Source organism: Sylvia atricapilla, chromosome 11 (assembly GCF_009819655.1).
Source record: "Sylvia atricapilla isolate bSylAtr1 chromosome 11, bSylAtr1.pri, whole genome shotgun sequence".
NCBI lineage: Eukaryota > Metazoa > Chordata > Aves > Passeriformes > Sylviidae > Sylvia > Sylvia atricapilla.
Window position 1 is genome coordinate 15,118,386 of NC_089150.1, and position 20,486 is coordinate 15,138,871.

General features: G+C 47.2%; 1 protein-coding gene across 5 annotated transcripts in view; it reads left to right on the top strand.

The window, feature by feature from the left end:
- The window catches only part of POC1A (POC1 centriolar protein A), a 56,214-nt gene extending 54,576 nt beyond the window's left edge, over positions 1–1,638 (top strand). For all 5 annotated transcript variants that reach the window (XM_066326808.1, XM_066326803.1, XM_066326805.1 and 2 more), the window contains one exon: positions 1,358–1,638. In XM_066326808.1, coding sequence (XP_066182905.1) covers positions 1,358–1,456 — 99 coding nt within the window. In that variant the 3' untranslated portion in view covers positions 1,457–1,638. The remainder of the gene's footprint in view (positions 1–1,357) is intronic.
- The last annotated feature ends 18,848 nt before the right edge of the window (positions 1,639–20,486 follow it).

Consider the following 20,486-nt stretch of genomic DNA (forward strand, 5'->3'; position numbering starts at 1 on the left):
AAGCTCTTCTGCCTTGTCACAGATGAGAAGTAAGAAATATATTAGAAATAAGCTTTGAACTATATTTAAGGAGGAAAAAAGGTTCATTGTGATACACTGGACAACCTCAAACCCTTCCTGACTTCCCTGATGCAGTCTTGCAAGATGGGTTTGCCTTATGCCTGCTGTTGTTTTTCCTATGTCTGTTTTCTCTTCTCCACCACGACTTGTCTCATTCCCCAAATCATTTTACGGCAGACTTTTCTTAGTCTCCAGTGGCCTTAGCCAAGCTATTTCCTCTCTTTGTGCTTTCGTTTCCCCAGCTGTAAAATGGGGATAATGAGACCTGCTTGCTTTTGTCAGGCACTTAGAGATGTGCTTACGAAATGTGCTATTAAAAGGCTTTCTATGTATAACTGCTATACAAACAACGGTTGTCCAAGTTTATTTGAATTACTTTATTAAAGTCCAAGGTTCTGAGCATCCTTTGTTTTTAGCAGAGGATGTTATTTATGCAGTAAAAATGCCCAAAATGTGAAGCTATTGATCGTTGCTGATAAGTTTATGGATATTGAAGCATTAAATCATCACCACCCTTTATCAGCCATTCTGGCTTCTCTGGAAGCTGAAAGTGGTTGTGCATGGCTGGGGCCCTTGATTATCCTGGAGTGATCAATAAAAGGTTTTCAGCAGAAGCTTTTATTGCCACGTGGTTAAAATGTTCTTCCTGTGCATCCTGTACATGATGCCTTCAGCTTGAGGAGAAAGAGAGCAATCCTTTGCAGGGTAACTGGATTACACAAAGAAATGTAGGCATTATGTTGAGCTAGATATTGCCACTTGGAGTTTTTCCCCTCCATCTCTTGCAGTATTGTCTTAGGCTGTGGAAGGTTTCCTTGCCTGTCATGGTGCTTGTCCAGCAAGTTTTGAGTGTTTCAATTACAGCAAGACCCATGGTGTTCTGGGAAGGGAGGAAAAGGTTGGAAGCAAAAAGACAAAATCAGAGCCATAACTGAGCAAAATTGTTTATGATATGTGTGTCTCATTGGCAGAAGCATGTCTGGTGGCTCTCCAGTGTCTGGTGCCTCATGAACCTGTCCAGGAAAGGAAATGCAGAGCCCAGTCTGAAAGCACCAGTGCTGAAATGGGTGCTTGGTGTTGTTTGCAGGAGGACTTTGTGCCCACTGTCTTCTATTGCTCCTCTCTGAAGTCACGTGAGGCTCTGCCCTGCTGGAATGCTGACACTGGAGTTCCAGCCTAGAAATTCCTCAAAATATTCCTGTGAATTTAGCATTTTATTGGACACATTTTATTGAGAGGACAGTGTGCAGTGTTTCTTTGTCAGTAGCTCAACAGCAGCTTTCACTTTGTTTTGCAGACAGTTTCCATCCTGGAGCAGAGGCTGACACTCACTGAAGACAAGCTGAAGGAATGTCTTGAGAATCAGCAGAAAATCCTTCAGAACAAAACAAACTGATTTCCTGAAATCAGACAGGAGCTGAAGGCATTGGGAGGTTTGATGTTGTGTTCCTAACAGACTGTGTGTGACTTGCTTTAACAATTTTGAGCACAATCTATTTTTCAATTGGAATGTATAGTTATTGTACCTGTAAATAGCTTTGTTACTTAACTAAAATAAAAGCAATATTTTATTCATAATTGTGGGTAACAATTGTAATCTCTTGTGCTTTCCAGAAGTACAGCAGCCTGCATGTGGACTGAGTACTAACCAGGAAGGTCACATCTCGCCTTGTCTCTAATCCTACTAAGTTAAACTCAAAGTGTGTATACAATGTGGAATTGCCAGATGCTTGGCCCAGGCTGTATTAGGCTTGTTTCTGAGGTGTGTGCTGGCTGGAGGTGAGAAGGAAAGTGCTCTCAGGATATTTGGGGCAGTGGTATTTCACCTCTGGTCTGGGAACATATTGCACAGGTGAAGTCCTGTGCAACTGGCACCTGGAAGGGTTTGTCTCAGCCGAGTCTCACACAGCAAATTTGACACAGCAGCTGAGACCCTGGAGGATTTTGTGCAGAGGTGATTAAATCTGACTCAATTAGTGTGCAATGTAAGAAAAATGATTGAGGCTGGAACAGAGGCCCCAGCACATCAGATACAGTGTGATTTCCAAGGAGATTTTGCTTCATCTTTGCTTCTTTGCAGGGCAAAGGTACAGGAAGGGAACTAAACAGTGGAATGTTTTCTCTATCATGAAACACCCTTCTTCTCATACTGCCTTTAACTTTTGATGCAAATGAAAACATTTTGCAGATGTTTTCACAGATGAGTTGGTCATCACTGGCACCCTTCTCCCCTTATCACACCTCCTGACTTTTTTGGGGCTTGAGCAGGTGTTCAGTATGTTGCTGCACAAGAATTTGGACTTCTGGGAGATCCTGTCTGCAACACCTTTTCTGCTAACATATACTGGCAGTCTCCTTTCTTGCAATAAATTCTGCTCCACTGTCCTGGGGTGACTTTATGGTGCTTTTATCTCCAATTGTCTGTTCTATTTATGCTGGATATTAAGTTCTGCACCTTTAAGACTGGTTCTGAGAGTGAGGGAGGGGAAAGAAGAAGCACACAGTTTATTTTCAGAAACTGCACTCACTCCTCCACATTCTGCTCCTGGACTCTGTTGTCTGCAGTGGACAGCAGGAGAGAACTCTCCTTTGCTTTTAGTTGGTTTTTTGGCTAGCTGAGGCAGAGAAGTTCCTGAGACTGTGGTTTTTCTTTTTCTTGGAGCTGTTTGAACATGCTCTGGACTGAGGGCCCAGAAGAGCACTGAGAGCTCATACTTGTGGTTCACCAGGCCTGGAACACTGCACTGCAGTACAGGAGTGACTGAGTGAGCTGAGCAGCCCCTCACAGCAAGGGCTTTCTGAATTTTGCCATCTCTGCAGACAGCGAGAGGTTTCATTGTTTAATGTTATTAATTTCTTTATACTTGTGAATACTTTGCTTATTAAATAAACAGTTTCTTCCACTTTTCTCCAAGGAAATCTTTTCCTGAACCAGTTGGAGGAGGGGCTGCTTGAATCTGCTTTCTAGAGAAACCCCTTTGGAGATTTTCTCACAAATTTGCCCTTAACCAGGACACCCACATTCCTGGAGAAATGAGCTGCAGGAACTTGAGCACCTCAGGCTTTACCCTCCTCACCACTGTCTGTCTGACGTCAGCAGACAGGGTGGCAGCCTCAGTCCCTGCCCTTGGTGGTCATGCCACCAGCACCTGCCAGCCTTGCACAGCTTCCAGGGGCTCCATCTCCACATGTGTTGTGGCACTCTGGATAGGCTGGCATCCTTACTTCACATGGGGTTTAGCTGGTTTTAAGGCCAGGCCATGTGGTTTTGGCTTTGGGATGGTTTTTGGTGTTGCACCTGTTTCTATTGCAGGCTGTGTTGGCTGGAACAGCGCCTTGGTGGTGTTAGTGCTTCTCATCCCACATGGGGAGAGCTGGTTGTGTTTTCCTGCCCAGCACTAGGAAACTTCTGGTCTCCTTTGCTTCTGCTCCTTTGTGCATCTCTAAGAACCCATTGCTGGCATGATCACAATATTTCACTCCTTCATTTGTGGGAGGCTGAGAGCTTTCTCATTTCCATGCTTGGCTGATGATGAGTTTCTCTCTGCTCTGCCACAGACTTTGTTTTCTGTTTCCAGGCTCTGAGTCTGATAAATCATTACTTTCCCTTAATGGAATCAATTCAGTGGTGATATTCTGTGCTCTTGCTCTAAGCTTTCAGTGGCTTTTTGCTGAGAGACTGACATCATTTTCGTTGAAATGAGCTTGTGTGGTGATGCAGATGAGTGGGGAGGAGGGGACTCAAAGATGCTGTGGCCAATTTGCTGCTAGAAAAAAAGCTGCTCCTGCCCTCATCTGCTGCCACTGAAACAATGACAAAAATCAGTTGCAAGAGCCTAAACTTTCAGCTTGATCCTCAGTGTTGTGGACTGGCCTTTAGGATTGGACGTGGAAAATTTAAACATTCCTACATCAGTTTTTAAGCTCAGTTGGTCAGAGCGTGGTGCTAATAGTGCCAGAGTTGTGGATTTGATCCCTGTATGGGCCATTCACTTAAGAGTTGGATTCAATAATCCTTGTGGGTTCCTTCCAATTCAGAATATTCTATGATTTACTTTAAAAATAGCCTTTGCATCCTCTTAATACATAGTTTCTAATGTCTTAGAGACACTGAAGCAACTCATATATAGTATTTTAGAGAGGATGGTGGTACAACTGACACATTTCATGTGTCACAGAGGTGCCCACATTTGGGCACTTTTACTTTACAGATGCTTTTCCCTTTCAGATGTTCTGAGTGAATCCATTTGAAAGGTGTAATTGTGCTTCTAAAACAGGTTAAGTGCTGAGGGCAAGTGGGATGTGGGGTGTTGTGTTTTAACCCCAGTTGGCAGCTAATCCCCACACAGCCCCTTCTCTCACCCCAAGTGGGATGGGGAAGAGAATCAGAGGACTAAAAGACCTGTGCCTTGAGATAAAGACAGTTGATCAGGTAAAGCAAAATGTAAAGTTTATTCACCACTTCCTATGGGCAGGCAGGTATTCAGCCATCCCCAGGACAGCAGGGCTCCATCACACGTAATGGTGACTTGGGAAGACAAATGCCATCACTCTGAATGCCCTCCCTTTCTCCCTTTTTCCCCAGCTTTATATGCTAAGCATGATGCCACATGGTCTGGAATATCCCTTGGGTCGATTGGGCTCAGTTGTCCTGGTTGTGTCCTCCCAACTCCTTGTCCTCCACCTTCCTCAGAAGCAGAAGAGGCCTTGGCTCTGTGTAAACACTTCTCAGCAGTAATTAAAGCATCCCTGAATTATCAACTCAGCACAAATCTGAAACAGGAGCTACTGGGTAAAAAAAAATCCTGTCCCAATCAAAAGCAGAAGATCGGGAAAAATCTTTTCTTAACTTGTTCCATATTGTTGTTGTAGAGGTAACCCAGGGTGAGTGGGAGGGGGGAGTCAGGAGGAGATGGAATCTTACAACCTCTATATGATTTAGTGGCAAGAAAGGTAATCAGAAAGGATTCTGACAGTATTATCTACTTTCTTTGTTCTAAATCTCAGCTAGTTCATTTTCCCCCAAACAACCCTCTTACCTGGAATAGGACTTAAAATGTGCCAGCACTTTTGAAGGTTGGCTACTGCTTGAGAGGTAGGCAAGGCTTGGAAACTAAAAGATTGACATTTAATCCTTGTGCTTAAAGATTGAGCAACAACCTCAAAAAAAAAAAAAAAAAAAAAAAAAAGAAGTCCCCAAAAACATGAGGAACCCAAACCTTGTTGCCAATCTTGTCTTGAGGCTCCAATGCTTTATCCACTATGCACCACAGTTTTTGTGTGCTGAGGAGAGAGTAGCCTCGGGAGTGAGTTAAACCCACTTTTATTTTTACAGTCATGATTTTTTTTTTTTTTATGTGGGCACATCTGCAGTGTCCCATTTGTGAAGCTGTTAACTCAGGGAGCAGTGAAGCAGCCAAGTGAGGAGCAGCCTGTGGTTTGTCCTTGGACTGACATGGCCTCTGCACTGCTTGAGGACAAATCCTGCCTTTAAAACCTCATGTGGTGAGCTCTGTGCAGGGGGAGGCTATGAAGAGTTAAGGATTTTGTTTTGGTTCTCCAAGGCATGGTGGAAGAAGCCAAGTTCTTAAAAAAGTAGTTTAATTTGTTGCCATTACATTTGCCAGACATATGACCTCACTAAACTTTCAGCAAGGGTTCTTTGTTCCGAGATTGGCCCCTGGGGAGCCTGGTGCTGCTGCAAATGGCTTTTTGGCTGCTGTGAGCATGGAGCATGTTAAACATAACCGTGATCTGTGAAAAAGTAAGAATCTTCAAGCACTGCCCACTTTCCTTCCTGTCTGGGAGCTGGTATACAGCAGCAGAGCTCATCACTGAATAGGCAGAAACAGCAGAGCACTGTAGTACAACTCTCCTGGCCAGGAAATGCAATGGCCAGGAGCATCCTCTGCCCGCAGGCTCATCACTGGACATGAGTCTGCCAGCTAACCAGGAAATAAAATCCAACTATGATCTAAGTAGCTGGGCTAAAGCTAGCCAGCCTTGTGGTACAAATCACTTATTATATAACCTCTTTAAAGAGCTGCTTTTGAACCAAGTGTTTTTTGAAACACAAGTGAGTAGGAGGGGAGGGAAGCTAATCGTTTTACAAAGGTTTGTCACTCTGACGTGAGAGCAGGGCTGTGTTTCTTCTCTTGCTTTTAGAAACGGTTGATCTGCAAGTGCTTCTCAAGTGGCAGGACCTTATCACCTGTAGTTTTGGAAAGGAAGCTGGGAAAGAAGATTTTCTTATTGATATTCCTCTGTGTATTTGACCTGGGTTTAGTGTGCTGTAGGAAGTTTTATGTGTGTCTTGGGGAAAGCTGGGATTTGTAGCTCTGCGACAGCGCTGTCACTGCAGGCAGACATCACTTTTTAGTCCCCCTGTTCTCCTTGTCAGGGGAGATGTCTCTAAATTACTTACTCTGTTGAGGTACAGGTTCCATAAAAGAAGAGCTTGTCAGAGATTTGAATGTGGGGTGTCAGTGAAGAGAGTGATGGGCTTCCAGGTCACATGTCTCTGGTATCCCTTACTTTCTCCCCATCTCCTTGTAGCACAGCAGCCAGTGCTGCTGGTAAAGGTCTGCTGAGAGCCTTTGTGCTGCACTGCGCAAGTGATGGCCATCACCTCTGGTGGAGTTTGAAGTTACTTGGTATCAATTCTGAGAAAAGGGGAGGGTACATGGTTAAGCCAGCAAGCTGGGAGAAAGTGCTGTGGGGTGGTTTCTGGTGGGGGATAAGCATTGTGAACACCTGGACATGTTCTGGCAGAGGGTCATTTTCTGCTTAGCTGCAGCTGAGACAGGCCAGGTGACCAGTGCTCAAGGCCAGGAATTTGCCATCTGCAAGGAAGTCTTTCCCCATGGCCACCTTTAGATTTCTTTATACTCACTCCAGCCCTTCCTCCCTGATAACGCAATACAGCTGGAAACACACGATTCTGTTGTCACAAAAATGCTAGGCTTCAATCAGTGCCGTGACCCAGTGCCAGAAACCTGTCACCCCTGTTCTCCCTGGCTGTTTCTGCACCCTGCAGGCACCTTCCATGCAGCTAATTCACTGCTGCCTTCCAGAGACCAGGCAAGCTGAGGATACAGAGGTGCTCTGTGTGGCACAAGGATTTTTCTGCAAATATCTGCTGGGAAATGCTACTGAGGCTGATCCTGCTTACTGCAAGAGCTTGTGGCTTTGTGGAGCATGTGCCACTGGTGGTAGCTGTTCTTGCAGCTGGTGGCTGAAGGGGTTAAGCTAAGCAGCTGCCTGGATGGAGCTCCTGCATGGCCTCACTTCCCTGTGGGGTGTCTGCTCTTGGCAATGATTGCCTCCTCACGTTTTCACAGCCAGAGCTGAGCTTCCAGCTGGAGGAAGGACTTCTGCCTGTTTCACCTGAAATGAGCACCATGGAGTGTGCTGGGCACCACGAGATCCTCCTGGCAGCATGGTATGAGCAGAGAATGAGGGGGCATTGCTGTTCCCCTTGTGTGAATCCACTCTGCCACATGTAGATGCTGTAACAGCCACAAAGGCTCTGTCTGTCTCCTGTTACGCCTGGTCCCTGTGGTAAAGCAGGTGTCTTGTGCCAACCAAGGTTGAGATGATTTTCATCCTGTGAAAGCCTAGGAATTTCCTTTTCCTTTTGTTCCTCTGGGCCGTGGTTACTTCAGAAGATACTGTTCTTTGCATCCTGGGAGCAGTAGGTGTTGATTTCTGTGTCAGAGTCTTCTGATGCAGGCCTGTGGCTGGAAAAGTTTCTCATTCCATGTTGGGTTCCCTGGGCTGGGAGCTTTTTCCAGGAGTTAGGGATGAAGACTGGCTTCTGGCACTTGTCCCGTGTGGACATCAGTCAGTAGAACCAAGACAGAGGTAGCTGTGGTGTTGCAGAAACTGCTGAGTGCTCCTGGAGTGAGAAGGCCAGGCCTCAAGACTCCTGTTTGTGGAGCAAGACCCCCAAGGTGACCTGTTTGAATCTGGCCCTATCTATGTGTTATTAAGTCAATTGACAAATAACTCTAATGCCACTTGCTCTCCTGCTTAAAGATCAATGCTTGCCTGCTGGGCTATTTTTTCCTTTGTAGCTCCTGTTTGTTTCCTAAGGGAGAGATTATTTGACCAGTGTATTTGTGTGATGTGTTTCTTTCTTTTACTCTATTATTTACGAAATCAATAGATCTTAAAAAGGAACGCTTACCACAAAGTGTCTGGAGCAAGGTGTGCTGAGGAAAAAGTGAAAACCTGGCCAATTGCACGGCCTTTCTCATCAGCCCAGTGTTTTTTCTGGAGAGAAGAGGAGCTCACCTGAGCACAAAGGGGTGGATTGTCCATGAAAATGCCATAACAGCAGTCCAGGTATGGGGGCAGAAGCAGAAATTCTTGCCTGGTTACCTGCAGGTCACACAGTGAAGCAGAGCCAGAAATAAGAGTGGGCCATGAGATTGGTGTTCTGAATTTGGCAGCCCAGGTGGGAGATGGGAGGCATGGTCCACGCTCTCTGCTGCAGAGGATGCTGAAAACTCCCAAGATACCTTTGAGAGGGTATTGTTGGTGTTGAGCAGGCTCAGAGTGCTCTGGAGACATTGCAGCTGTGGTGAGGGCAAGAAACAAAGCTGAGCAAGCTTCTGTGTTGGGTCCCTTTTCCCAGCCTCTGATAGCAGTGGCCCTGTTGGTTTCCCTGTTTCCTGTGCTCCCTCTCTGTGGGTGGGCAGAGCATTTTGGAGGTTATGTTCTTTGCTGCAATTCCCCCACTCTGCCTCTCCTCACTGTGTGCTGTCTTCATTGCCAGCTCTCACAGAAGTGAAGATGAAAGAGAGCAGGGGTGATTATATTTAATAGCAATGAAAATCGGTGTGGTGACTGAGGGGCTGTTTTCCTTCCTGCTCTCTCACCTGTTAAAGTTGGGAGGCAGCTTTGAAATCTCACGTGGTCATTTGGCCAGCCCTGTACCGGGCCCCACTGTGGCACCAGAGGGGAGGGGAAAGCCAGGTTGCATCTGTGTTGTCTGGATTTTCCAGCCTGGCCCCTGTAGACGGGAAAAGTCTTTATCTCTCCTCACTTAAATTAAAAGCCCCTTTGCCTCCTTCTGCAAAGTGTCTCTGCCCAGCCCCAGTGGGTTGGCTCGCCTGCCTTTTGGATGCAAATACTTGCTAGTTTACAAGCTAGAGAAGGAGCAGCAGAAAGCTAATGAAGGTCATCTGAAGTCCTTTTTCCTTAATCCGCCCCAGCAGTTCACAGTCTGGATCAAAGAGCAGCGGGATCAGCTGCCACTCATCCTGCAACAAGCTGCTCTGGCTCTGTCCTGGGAGTCCAGGCTCTGGGAGAAGTTGCTGGGAGTGGAGAGGTGCTGAGATACCAAATGATAAATCTCCAGCAGACACTGGAAAAAGTTTTCCCTGTCGTCAAGACTGGCATGAAATGGATGCTGTGGTATCTAAGGTGTTCAGAGAGGCCAAGGCTGAATGGGCGACAAAGAGACTGTGACTCCCATGGTTGGAACCAGTCTGTCTGTCTGTCTGTCTGTCTGTCTGCAGTGCGTGGCAAGGCAGCACAGCCACCAAGCCCAGGAGCAAATACATGCTGTGGCCTTGGCAGAAACATCTTTCAAAGCATGACTGTGGTTCTTATCCTAGAATTTATTTAATGTCCTGGGACCCCTTCTTATCCTTCATCAGCTTCCCACAACCCTGGACCAAACGCTGCTCACTGTGAGCATCTTCCCCAGCCTCTGCAGCCAGAGTGCAGGATTCGGTGATGAACCAGCTTTATTCCTAATGTGTGGCATACTTACCTTTCCTGTGGCTACCACCTGTAACCTGCCTCCATCCTCCTGAAGCCTCCTGCCTCCGCAGACAGGTGAGACTTTCCTCTCCTGCCCACCAGGGAGATACCGAATCCGGCTCCACCTCCTCCCCAGGTATTTCTGCTCTCCCCAAGGCATGAATCACCCCAGGGCTTTTGATGAGCTCTGGCTTTTGGAATGTGTAGTTACCCTGCGTTGGCCACTCCTCTCCTTAGGATCCCTTTCCCTTTTTCCTGCTGAGCAATCTTTGTTTTTATCCAGTGAGAAATTTTACACGATTTAAATATTTAATTAAAGTTTTTTCCTTTCTTGCTGTTGCTCACTCTTAAGCTGTATAGAAATTGTTTTAAAGAACATTTACATCAGTTCTTCTGAAGTCAGTTTCTTGGCAAACTTAGGAGTGCTGCTTTAATCCATCCACATCTATCTGCACCCCTTTAACTAACAATTTCACTGAAATCCCTGAAGTTAGTTAAAACGAGCCCCTGTGGCTAAACAAAAGGAGTTTTGGAAGGGATTTAACCCTTTACCTTCCCAGCTGCACAGATTGAATAGTGAAGTCCCAGCTCGCTGCCTGGGAGCTTTGCCTCACTGGAGGGGAGATCAGGTACCTACCTGAAGGTTGCTCAGAGCTGAGGTTGGGGCCAGATGGCTCAGGAGGCTCCTTCCAAGGTTATCATCTCTGATGAGGTATCCAAATGCAAAACAGTGTGAGTGCAGAGGCACAGCAGTGAAAATGTTCTTAACACACCATCTTTGCAATCATTTACCGGACTGTTGTGGTGAAGAGGCTCTAATGCCTCTTTTCTCTCAGTCACAACACTTTTTTTCCTTTTTCCTAAACCTTTTCTTTGCTTGAATCTTCATCCTGACTGGATGTAAAGCTGCCTGGTGGCCTTGCAGGATATGTTGCATGTTGTCCCTGCAGCTGGTGGTCAAATGGGTCCTGTCACATCTGAAAAGAAATTGGCTGGTGGTACAAAGTGTGGAAGATGGTTTTTCCAGGAGGCTTTGTGAGGTTATGTTTTATTTTGTGGTCTTTATTCTCATGCAGGGATGGAGTCCATCAGGTGGTATAGACTCTGGCCCAGAGCGATGACGTGTCCTTGGAAACCTCTCATCACCCTCCAGAGTGACAACCAGGTAAAGCCAGGAAAACCTGTCAGGGATTCTAAAGAAAGTAATAGATGTGAAACTTTAAGAGGAAAAACTTGGCTGCAGCCCCCTGAGAAGCTTAGCAGGGGCTATTGGCCCACTCTGATTTTTGTTTGCTTCTCCTTTCCTGTAGCCTCTCAAGAAGCCTGGCCTGACTGAGAGCTGTGTGCACCGTGTTTCTCATCACAGCCTGGCAGTCGTGGACTTCTGCAGACCCCACAGCTGAGGTCCTAGTTGGTGGATTTTGCAAAACCTCTTTCAAAAGGATTTCATGCCCAGTCCTGTGAGACAACACAGAGGTGGAGGAAAAAACATGTACCACTTGTGTCTGCTGGTATGTGTGTGAGTCAAACTATATCCAAGAGTCTGGGACAGTGCTGGAAACAGTCCTTTTCTCCAGCTGGTAATCTTTCCTGGAAACCCACCACATCCCTGCTGGAAGGTTTCCCTGCTCTCCTGTCTGATGGAAGCTGTCACATAGATGGGGGACGTCTCATAATCCCATCATTGCACAGGCTTCTCAGGGTCTTGGCTGGACACCTGTGAGATGGAAGAGGTCATACTCTGACCACTCTTCATGGACAGGGATCCTGACTTACTGGAAGGTAGAGTGACTTGTTTTAGACTGTGGCACTTGCTTGAAACTTGTGGTTGTGCTGTGACCTCCAGCTTGAACACGGCAAGGCAGGTTTGGCTGAAGCTGGCTGGGCACTGCTGGCAGTGGGAGTGTGGTGTGGCTGGAGGATCCAGCTGTTCTGCCACTGTCTCAGCTGGCTTTTGCAGCCTGTGTGGAGCTCAGCTTTGCAGCTGCAGTGACTGAGTCAAGATCAGCACCTGTGTTTCTGTTTCTTTTGGCTGTCCCATGGGACACTTGTGGCTTTGCCTACTGGGAGGCACCCCACAGTTTGGGTGCTGGGTAGGGATGTGGTGTTGCAGTGAAAGTTTGGTTTGGCTCTGGACTCCCTGTCCCGAGCTGGAGCTGGTGACCTGGCCCTGGACATCTCGGCCTTTTTCTCCATAGACAGGGATAATATTTCTATGAAAGGAGTAGTGTGGAAGTCAAAGCTAAATGGTACCAGAGTTACTGATGAAAGACTTGCTGGTGTGGAAAGCTACAAGAAACCCCATTGTACTGATGTCGTCCCCTCTGTTACAGTCCAGGAGATGGAAATGTCAGTAAAAACAGAGGCTCCTGAGGGTGAACAGTCTCTTTGGAGATTGCAGAACAGCATCCTAAAGACATGTCCTCACAGTTGCCTGCATCCCTCACCAGTGTCTGTGCTTGGCTGAGGAAATAGCTCATGGTCGTGTTGAAATGTGTTTGGTTGGGTGACAGCACAGGTGCAGAGCTCTGGGTGCTGTTTCATTTCCTGTGCATCTTAAGCCTCATCTCTCGAGCGCTTTCTCAAGAGGCTTTCTTGTCTCCCACACCAAACCTCCTCCCTTGTTGACTCTTCACAGGATGGTTTTTACATTGGGATTTTGTGTCTTACTTCTTTTTCTCTTTGTCTCCTGAGGGTTTCATGTCTGTTAGATTCACTGGAGACCTCTGAGAAGGGAGGGATCCTTCTCTCCTTTTTTCTTTTCTGCAGACTGCATCTCTTGATAAAAGGCCTTTCTCCCTTTTGCATTGTGCTGAGTGACCAGGAGTGTGTCCCTGCTTCGAGTCCATTTGCTGAATATGCTCAGAATTTGCTACTAGGATTTGCAGTTTCTGACAATGAAATCTTTCCTCAAGCATCAGGTGTGGAACAGACTATCACCATCACTTTGAGGCTGGTTTCTCTGGTGGTGGATTTCAGGTGCAAATCCCAAATTTAAGTTTTTCTTCCCAGCCTCTCACTGCTCTCCCTTTGCTCTGATCAGCCAAGGCTGGTGGGAATCTGCCATTCCAAGCAGGATGCTGGGATGGGGGCAGGCAGCGAGGCCCTGTGCCATCAGTGGTGTGTGGCTTGGTGACTTGGCTTGTACAGTGCAAGAGAAAGCATTTCCTGTTGTCCAGCAAGTGCAAGATGTGGTGTGTTTCTGATAATGTGCAGTGTGAGGTCACCTCTCAAACCTGACCCACAGTGCTTGTGCTGATGAGATTAAGCCTGTGCTGGTTAGGCTCTGTCCTTGTTGGTTGGGTTACACCTGCATTGCACAAAGTGGGTTGCTCAGGCAGTGTTACATCTTCCTCTAATGTGTTTGGGGTGATACCCACAATTTCACCATTGTCCAGGGTGGCTCAGGGCATGAGGAGAGGCTGCTGCAATAGGCAGGGGAAGGAGCCAGGAGTTGAGGCTCCTGCTGCTTAGGCTGGCTGCTGTGGAGTAGAAGAGTTTTAGACAAAATCCACACAATTTGGATGTGCTCAACACTTCCGCTGAGCTTCTGAGCTTGACCTGCCCGTAGGCAGCTCAGTTCCCCCCACCCCATGCTGTGTGGGGCTGTGCAGCTGAAGGAAGCTGGGGGAGGTTTTGTCATCCTCCAGCCACAGGGGAGGATTAGCTCCCTAAACCATGCCAAGACAATAAGCTGCAGATCAAAGGTAGATGAGGTTGGCCAAACTGTGTGCACTTCATCTGCCCTTCATCACTCAGCGCTCCTTGGATCGTGCCTGGGGGTCCGTGGATTGTCCAGCAGTGTGGGAACAGTGCTTTGGTGGTCTCTGTGTGCAGACTGTGGGGACAGATTAGGCTGCATGGGAGGCATAATCAGGGGATTATCATAGCTCGTCTTATCTTGAATGCCATCTCTTATCTAAATGCCCTCAGTTGTGCCTTCTGCAACAAAAGGTTACAGGTTTGAGTAGAAGTGAGTTTACCAGGTAGTTGCTGTGGTGTGGCTGGGTGAGCAGCAGATGCCTGGCTGTGAAGGGAGGCTTTCAATAACTTGTCTTTGGTGCATGATGCTTGTGGAAAGCCTCTGGGCTGGCTGACTTCTGCTATTTGCTTCCTCGGGACCCCATGCCTGGAGTCTCTGTACTGCCCTAGAGAGTGAGGTTTCATGCTGTGGAGAATGTTGTGAGTGAAGGTTAGGGAGTATGGCCCTCCAGCTTCACCCCAGTTTTCTGGAACAGAACATCTGCGCTGTTAGGAAACACTTAATAGTGTAAGCTCTTGTTGAAGGAGTTGGGTTTTACTGCAGCAAGAATGTCATCAGTCCAGGGCAGATGCCTGCTCTTCTCAAAGCCCAGCCAGTGTTTCTGCACAATCTCATTTTGTGTGGGCTTTTTCGGAGGTCTAAGTTATTAAATCTTATGACCCAGGTCAATAAAACTCCATCTTGACTTCCAAGCTGAAGGAGCTGACGTCGCTGAAAGCAGTGCTGGGTGTGCCATAGTTATGTACCTTCCATCAGGAGCTGAGGTGGGTCTAGAAGAAATGCTGACTGCCTTTCTTGAGGTGCTTGAGAGCTGAGGTAGAGCTGACAGCTCTTGGAAATATGTCATAACTGTTGCAGGTGTTAAGGAAGTGTTTGGAGTACATGCCACACAAAAAACTTTCCCTCTGCCCAGGACCCAGGTGGGTTGTGAGTTGTGCCAGGTTACACAGTCACTGGACAAGGATGGACAAGTACCTTGGTGGAAATAGTTATACTATTACAGTCTCTGATTAGTTGTCTTTCCTGATTTGCCACCCCAATTTTGACATGTGTGGATAGAAAAACAACTGTGAATCTTTTCCCATAAAAAGTGTCTTTGTTTTCCAGCAGACTCCAGATCTGATAGAAATGTTTTGTGGTGGGAGGTATTAATTGCCTTTAGCACCAACTCATTTTGCAAGGCAGGTATAAAGTGTAAGGGCCACATCTGTTATCAGGACCTTGGAGAGTCATTGCTCTTTTAGAGGTAATTCTGATTTTTTTTCTATTACATAGATGCCATGGATGTTTTCATATTCTCAGTCATGTTGTGGAGGAGGAATCAAGCAGCAATTTTCTGGTGTTCATTCATGATGAGAGACCTCTGGGGTCTTTGAGGGGAAAAAAAAAAGACTATTTTTTTATGACAAAGAGAATATTTATTGTCCTGTTGGAAACTGCTTGTTTCTTATTGCTTAGTTGTTCTTAGCCTTCCAAAGGACCAGTTGTTATGATTTCCCTGCTGTTGTTGAAATAAAATAGACTTTTCATTTGGTAGCATTGGGGAAAATTTTCTTTACCAGAGGTGGAAATTTTGGGAATCATTTAGCACTTCAGTGGGAGTCATTCTGCAACATCAGCAAGATGGCATATGCTGCCAGCCAGCATCTACTGACTTGGTGTGAGTGAAGTTGGGTGAAAGATTTGGATGAACAGCAATTTTGCAAAAGAATGTTGCTTCCTTTACCCTGTGCCCATCACAGATTTAGACTGACTTCGGTCAGGGCAGTGCTGGGATTTTTGCTGCTCCCCTGTGCTCAAAGCACTTCCTTGGAATTGCATCCAGGTGCAACTCCCTCTTGCTTCCAGCAAGATCTGAATCCATTTTGCCCAGTTCCTAAACCCTACTCATCTTGTTTTATTCATCATTTTTTCAGTCAAGTAAGAAGCTGCCCAGTTCATCCTGTGTTGAAGCTCATGAAGATGGGGGAAAATAAACTCTTGACTGATCGAGGCATTAGGACATCAGAGCTAATTTCTAAGATGTCAGGAAGGAAAAGGCTCCCTAAATCACACACCTTGGCTTGGCAAGCTGTTGCTGTGATGTTAACTGCGTGGCTAGTGACACCTGCATGCTTCTCCTCTGGCCTTAGAAGACAAAGTGACTCGTTGATGTTCTTGGTGTCCCCGTCCAGGTGATGTGGCCCTTCACTACAAGCCTTGGAAGGCTGCTTTGATCCTTGGGTTGAAGAGGAAATCAAGGAGAATTCAGGAGCTTTTGTGCCCCTGGAAAATCCTTGCAAATGTTTGCCCTGGACTAAACAGCAAAGGAAAAGTGACCAAATAAATTAGAGACCTCCAGAGCAGAAATGTCTCAGGCATAGCAGCTCTTCAGAGCAATGAGACAATTGAACTGGACTCCCTTTCCTCACACACAGACCTTCTACTTAGACTGTCCAGGGAAAAGACCTGAAGTCTAATTCCAAAGATCTGGGCTGGAGGATCTGGCACTGGGGACAAGTGCAGCTAGGATGTCTCCCCTTCTGGGTGTTGAGATGTGATGATGCAGCCTTGTGTAGGTGTGAAATGTCAGCAGTGAATGTTTACCCAGGATGCCTGACGTGACGTGCAAGGACCTGCCTGTCATTTTGGACCATCTGTTTCTTGCTGTGGAGGTGTCTCTTGCCTTTCCTGGTTCTTCTCTTTCCAGTCATGGTCCCTTACTGCAAGTGCTGCTCTCACCCTCTTCCTGGTCTTCCATCCTAAGCCTCCTCTGTAGTCTTCTTCCCACCAACATCCTGGTATCAGGTTTGGGTTTGGATTTTTGTGGTGGATTTGATTCCATGAAGCAGCACCTCTTTTGTGAACTTGTTTTTCCTCATTTAAGTGGTTCTTGCTGTCTCTCCCTCCCCTTGGCGTGGAAGAGACACGCTCAGGCTCTGCCTGTCTGACTTGCACTTGCTCAAGCCCTGGGGACTGCAAAGCTTGTCCTGACGTGATCCTGCAGCAGTGGAGAATACCTGTAACACAGGGGAGAGAGCATTCATTGCTGGAGTAACTGGGGAAATGGGAAATGCCTGCCTGACTGTGTTAGAGCCTTTATGGTGGCTCTCCCAAAAGACTCTGCTCAGGGAAGGAGCTCCCCTGATTGTTTTCCCTCCCTGTTCAGGGCCTGGAAGCACTGTAGGAGAGTGTACTTGTGCATCTGTGGGTAATTCTTACCCTGACCCCACATGATTGGGTCCCTGGTGCAGGGGAAAGAGACCATGTGCACGCTGCAGTCTCATGTCAAGTGGGATGTAACTGTAGTCAGTTCTGCCTTGCTTTTGGTGCTGGGGAAGGGATCATCCCTTCTTCTCCCACCTCTGAGACAGGAGTTTTATTCTGCTGTGGGGGTGCCCTTCTCTAAGGGAAGAGGGGAAGACCCAGGAGGAACAATGCCAGAAAGATCTGATCCTGTCATTTCACTCCCAGCCCTGTGTAGTGTTGGGCATTGTCTGCCCCAGCCACCACCACAGCTTTTTGGTGGGCACAGGGTGTTCTGTGCCTTGGCATCTCTCCTCTGGCCATGGCTGGCTCTTGCAATGTGGTTTCTCCTCCCTGGGCAGATGATGAATAAAGGAGAGCATTTCCCAGGACATCTCTCCTGGGTAAGGCTCTACAGCGCCGTATTTATTTTGCAGGATTGATGTGTTGTGCACTTTTCTCTCTGGCTGATTCAAGCAAACACACACAAATAACACTGCTTTTATCTGCCCAGGTCCAGGCCCTGCTCAAAGCCTCCTCTTGGCATGACTCACTCCTGGGCAAGCCCTGGAGAAAATAGATGTGGTAATTCAGTTGAAGATCCCATCCTTTTCTCACGGCCCTGTGGTCAGCTGGCTTTGTCAGATGTGCTCCAGGTGGCTGACAGGAGAGCAAGGTGCTCCGAGCAGGAGTCTTGCATCAGCCAAGTGTCTCTTCCTTCCTCTCCTTCCTGCTCCAGCCCTCCCAGAGGGATCCTTCTAGTTGACAGGATCCTTGGTCCAACAGCCAATTTGGGACACTTTCTGTCAGCTGTGACACTTTGGCTCTGGTAGAGGTGTTGGTGTAAACTGGGTTCTTGATCCATTGAGCAATTCATATGGAGTAATTCATAAAGAAATGTGCACTGTCACTTTTGTTGATGTCCTGGCCTTTGCTAGTTTCTGCGAGGGTAAATTCTGTTCACTGAAAATTTTGTTGTTTTTACAGAATGCCTTTTTTATCATCTTGTTTTCTTTTCTTCTCTTTTGTTTTTCTGTGTCCTTCTTTTTAATCCTTAAGTAAAACCTCATCATAAACTAAAATCCATATTTTAGGAAAAACAACACATAAAATTGAAGGGGGAAGCTGGAATCCAATTTGATGAATAAGAAATAATCTTGGACTCAAAAAAGTCTCAGCTATTTTTCTTGAAGCAGCCAGTGCGCTACTGGCTTGATTTGCTGCTATAAATACTGGCCAGGTTCCTTCAGCCCTTGGGAAGGTAAAGGAGAGGCTGTTGCCAGATTTGGTTGGTATTGAATGTCTGGGATGATGAAAGGGCCAGAGGAAGGGGCAGATGTGTAATTGTGAGCGGGGAGCTCAGCCATGCAGGCCAGCAGCTTGGGGTGCAGCACAGAGCCGTGTGCCTGATGTGGAATCTCCCTTTGCCATGGCTCCAACACCAGCCTGGGGGATAACTCGTGCTGCCATCAGCATGGCAGGATGCTGAAAGCCTTCCTGCTCACACGAAGAGCTGAACCTCAGTGATGGGCACTGGGTGCACCCCTGACATTTCCATGCTGCTCAAGGCTGAGGCAGTGCTGGCACTCCCCACGCAGCCCGAAGTGATGGAGCAGTTGGACATCAGTGGGCAGGTTGGTGCTGTGATGGCCTTCCTTCCTTTGCCCTTAGAGGAGCATTTTTCCTTCATCAAGTCCCACATGTGACAGCTGAAGCTTTGCTCTCTCTGTCTTCAGTGGATCATAGAGCTGTAGAATGGTTTGGGTTGGAATGGACCTTAAAGATCATTGAGTTCCAACTCCCTGCCATGGACGAGCCTGTTCACTAGATGAGCTTGGTCAAAGCCCCTGTGCAATCTGGTCTTGAACATGGAGCCCTTTCTGCTTGACATGCTGGTAACTCTTAAATTCACAGGGCTTGTCTGCCTCTCATCTTTCCATGCTTACAAAGCCCTTGCTGTTGTTTAGCTCTAGGACAGCTGTCTTCCATCCTGGCCCCTGGGGCAGGTTGCTGCAGGATTGAATGTGGTCCTTTTTGGCACAGCCTGAGCCTTGGTTTTGGACTTGTCCCCAGCCCTGCCTAGCACAGGGCTTGAGCAAAGACCTGAAGGAGGAGGTAAGTACAACCTTTGTGTGTCTGACTAGAAGCATCTCCTGTTTCCAGCAGCAATTGTGAGGGATGCAAGGAGCTTAGAAGAAGAATCAGGGGCATGTGTAGACCCATCCTTCCCTGGCAGGCAGCCCTTGGCAAGCCATGGTTTAAACTCTGCTTCCCCTGGCAAAGATGGTTTCCATCGTGCTTAAGAGAGGATGGCTTCTCCAGGAATTTTTTGCCTGTTATTATCACAACTTAAGCTTGTCCTCCAGGCTCTGTGGAAATACCCCCAATACCAAGGCTGCTGTTACTTTCCTGAGGGGCTGCATATTGCAGGTTCAAGTCTGAGAAAGGTGCACCAAGCTGGGGTATGTCCTGCTTTTCACTGCAAGGACTTTCCTCTCTTCTTGTGGTGGCCCATGTCAGACCTGCACAGGGCTGACTTGAGTTGACAAATGATTGAAAACGCCAAGTCCTTGATCACAGTTACCTGAAGAACAAGAAACATTTGGAGATATTTTTCCCTAGAGATAATAACTTCCTGGTGGAGCTAATGACAAAGCTAGAGCTGCACTGCTACCACTCTAAGTGTCAAGTGGTCTCCAGTGGTCTCTGATGTACTTGCCACTGGTGCTACTCTGAGGTTCCTGGTCTGAGGGACTTTCACTAGTGTTGGTTGGGGGATTTTTTAGCAAGCTGGCCAAGGGGGATTCTCCATCAGCATTGCCTCAAGGATCCTGGCTGTGATCCCTGCCTGTGCCTGGCTGTGCTGCAGTTGGATCCAGTAGCATCATGTCCATTTCCATGGCAACAACACATGCATGACCATAATAAAGTCAGATTACAGCTCCTTCCCTGTGTGTGCAGGCAGGAAAGGAGTTTTCTGAGGTAATAGCTCAAATGACTTGCAAAGGAGCATTTTGGCTGGGTAAAGGCAGACTTTCCAGTGGCTAGGGAGGCTGTTTGTACAATGCTGGAAATGTTAATGAAGACTGAGTGAATTTTCTGGGATTTTTTTGCTCTGCTAAGCAGATTTTATGCACATGTGTAGCAAGAGCTAAATTTAAAGGGTGATTGTCCAGAAAGGGCTACAGAACAGGTCTCTGAGGTCTGCTCGTCCCATGGGGTAATAACATGTGCTGCGTATTTTCTCAGAAGTGGCTTTAATGGTGTGGGATCCAGCCACAGCTTGGAGCCTGCTGCTGGGGTGGCTGTTTGTTATGGGCTGAATGCCAATAGCTAGGCTGTGGGGAGAGCTCACACAGCCCTTGAATTTAATGTCTGAAGAGGAGGAGCTGGGCAGGACTCGTGGCTTGGCCAGTGATTGAGATGATCTCCTCTGGAGATCTGGCATAGTCCAAAGGGCCCTATTTGGTGCCTCTAGAAGTCTCTTCCAAATGAGGCTGTGGTAGGACGGTAGGTCACTGCTGTTGATTGATGTTGTTGGGACTGTTGGTTCTCTCCAGCACTGTCAGCACCGCGGCTGAGTTTGCAGGGATCTGAAATGATGAGTTGTTTGACCCCAGCACTGCAGTTCCAGCAGTGGTTCCAAACTTTGGTTAAAAAGGCAGGA